The sequence below is a fragment of the Olea europaea genome, unplaced genomic scaffold, assembly GCF_002742605.1.
Source record: "Olea europaea var. sylvestris unplaced genomic scaffold, O_europaea_v1 scaffold2687, whole genome shotgun sequence".
Classification (NCBI taxonomy): Eukaryota; Viridiplantae; Streptophyta; class Magnoliopsida; order Lamiales; family Oleaceae; genus Olea; species Olea europaea.
The window spans coordinates 69,082-71,612 of record NW_019245257.1 but is presented as its reverse complement, the minus strand read 5'-3'; the positions used below and the strand labels follow the sequence as shown (position 1 = coordinate 71,612).

Here is a 2,531-nt window from a genome sequence, read left to right as displayed (position 1 = left end):
TATATATATATATCCAGTTCAAATGAGAGTAAAGAAGCTACTAAATTGCACAGAATCGTTTATCCATCAAACAATTTCTACTCACATACTTCGTCATGTTCTGCAGAATATGCTTATAAATCAACTCCATGGATCAAATAATGACAGGTCTATAAATCGATACAGAATTTTCTTCTCTCTTTTTGTAGTTGTGTTTAGTTTACCTCGGGATTTTTTATTTCAAGCTTATCCGAGATTCTTTCCTTGGTATCCCAAAAGCTTGATGGCAAGAGCGCTTTCTGAGAAGGTAGTTCGGCTATGAAAAGCAGAGTTTGTGCCCAACCAGCATATTTCCCGTATTTACTCACAAAAGCATCAGCAACACGGTTGCAAATTTTAGGTGTCAAACGGGTTCCAGCCAGCTCAGGGATAATATACCTAGTTGCAATCTGTCTCCAAATAAAAGAGAAATATTTCAGAATCGGCATCTCAAGATTTATGTCGCACTGCAATTTGTACATTGGAAGGAACATGATTTCCAAACTATGGCTTTGCTATGCCTAAGTTAATCAAGCTACAAGGAATAATGGATTTGTATTTCGACCATAGAAACTAATGTAGTTATTACGGTGGAGATTCTGACCCAAAACTTAGACACTCCATGCCCTCGGAGAGTGCTTTGTCTTAATTAATCGACATGTAATAAGTATGTTGGGATGTTTTACATTGCACAGAGAGATGCAATCTTATGAGTTAAGGCTGCGTGACGAGTTCATTGGGTTGAAGAACTTGCATTCTGTTAATTAAATGTACGTATTTGATTACAACATGGTGAAAGAACAGGAAAATAGATTAATTTCAGCTGTTTGATCATTGCACCCTTGGAGCTAAAGATGGACAGTTCAGAGTCACATTGGAGTTGAAGAAAGGTCAAGATTTTGTGTAACTATAGGACAGTCCAAACTATTGTTCAAGACAATTATCTTAGGATCTTGCTTCAGATTTAATGAAAACAATGAGCAACAGTTTTCCTCAAGTAGATTAGGTCATAACCTGGTGTTTAAGTACTCGCAGTAATAATACGTTCTTCTCTCTATTTCCAGTTGATGATTTGATGTAAATTTAAGATCCAAAGAGAGAAAAAACTATCAGAATCGTAACTAAATATATGATTATATTCAATCTGATTGAAGGATGAGTTAAACTAAGTTAAGTAATGTCATGTAACTTATCAAAATTGCCTATTCTATCGAGGCACTGTGATTTTCGTATAAAACAGAAATGGAAAATTATGCACAAGCAGTATTCCTAACATGTCAGAGCATGATTGGCAAAGTTTAAACTTAAGTTGGTTAAACATACCATTTATCCACACATTTTGTAGGACCAACAACTTACCACCCACTTAGTATCCACACATATTCCATAGGACTCCACGGCTTATGAGCACTTAAACTTTAAAACGCACTACTAAACAAATAAAAGCACGCAAAAATTTTCTGTGGCTGAACTACATTGTTAAGCAACTTGGCACAAATCTTGTCCTGTTTGATTATCAGCGGAAAATATCCAGGCAACCAAGATCTAAACACTTATAAACTCAATCATTATATCAAGTATAAACATTCATGTCTCAAGAAAACAAGTTGAGAAACAATAAATTACAGCCACTATACCAATTTATTGACCTATGATGGAAATAAAGCCCTTAAAAGAAAGATGCAAGCCAATTTTCATAAACAGAACAATCAAGTCCTTAAAAGAAAGATGCATGCCAATTTTCATAAACAGAACAATCAAGTCCTTGAAAACTGACCTGCCAAACATGAGTATCAACGGGAATGGCATGATGTTGATCCAAAGAGAAGAGAGCAATGCATGCTGCCACCTTGGGACCAACACCGGGTAAACTACAGAGCGCATCAATGGCCTCTTGAAGTTCTAATTTACGGAGAGAAGCAAGCCAGTTCACACCTCCACCAGGTTTTGCTCGCAAAGCCGCCACAGTTCCAACAATATATTTGGCCCTGATCATTTTCCCAAGAGAGAACTAAATCGGGTTAACTGAAATCAATGTACCGTTTCAATCAAAATATGTTTCAGCAAGAACCAGATCTCTAGAACAGAATGGCAAGAAAGCACGTAATCAATCATGGAAGATATAGAATAACGTCCTCTGTAGAGTAGCCGATCAAAGTATACAGATGATATCGCAATCTTCAGTTTCCCAAGAATACGTCACAGACAAATGCATACATGTATATATTTTTTCTTTTTTTGAAAATAAACACGCATCCATTTCTCAACTCAAAAGTATATAATAGCAAAGTGACCTCAACAAAAGATAAAATACAAGGTTACTCTACGAATCAGCAATGATAACCTCAACTTCCACCCCAGGTTCAATAGTAATTGAACTATTGAAGTAAACTTCTAACACACGCCAATGGGGCTGAACAGGTCGACCACTCGCTTATGAAACGAACAAATAGCTTCTATTCATATAGTCATTAGATTTGAAAAATCATGAAAATAATCATTAAATTCAAAAG

General features: G+C 36.0%; 1 protein-coding gene across 1 annotated transcript; it reads right to left on the bottom strand.

Annotated features, from left to right (window-relative positions):
• Window position 1: 1 nt before the first annotated feature.
• LOC111383426 (N-glycosylase/DNA lyase OGG1) lies at window positions 2-2,042 on the bottom strand. The gene is made up of 2 exons (XM_023007534.1): window positions 1,796-2,042; window positions 2-428 (listed from the first exon to the last, which is right to left on the bottom strand). The coding sequence occupies exons 1-2, from the start codon at window positions 2,012-2,014 to the stop codon at window positions 195-197; spliced, it is 453 nt and encodes a 150-aa protein (XP_022863302.1). The 5' UTR covers window positions 2,015-2,042; the 3' UTR covers window positions 2-194.
• Window positions 2,043-2,531: the final 489 nt, after the last annotated feature.

Bases quoted from the DNA above. Each gene is read 5' to 3' on its own strand.
- LOC111383426 (XM_023007534.1), bottom strand. From the start codon at position 2,014: ATGATCAGGGCCAAATATATTGTTGGAACTGTGGCGGCTTTGCGAGCA. The intron at 429-1,795 runs GTCAGTTTTCAA...ATTTGGAGACAG, and splicing joins TTGATACTCATGTTTGGCAG to ATTGCAACTAGGTATATTAT.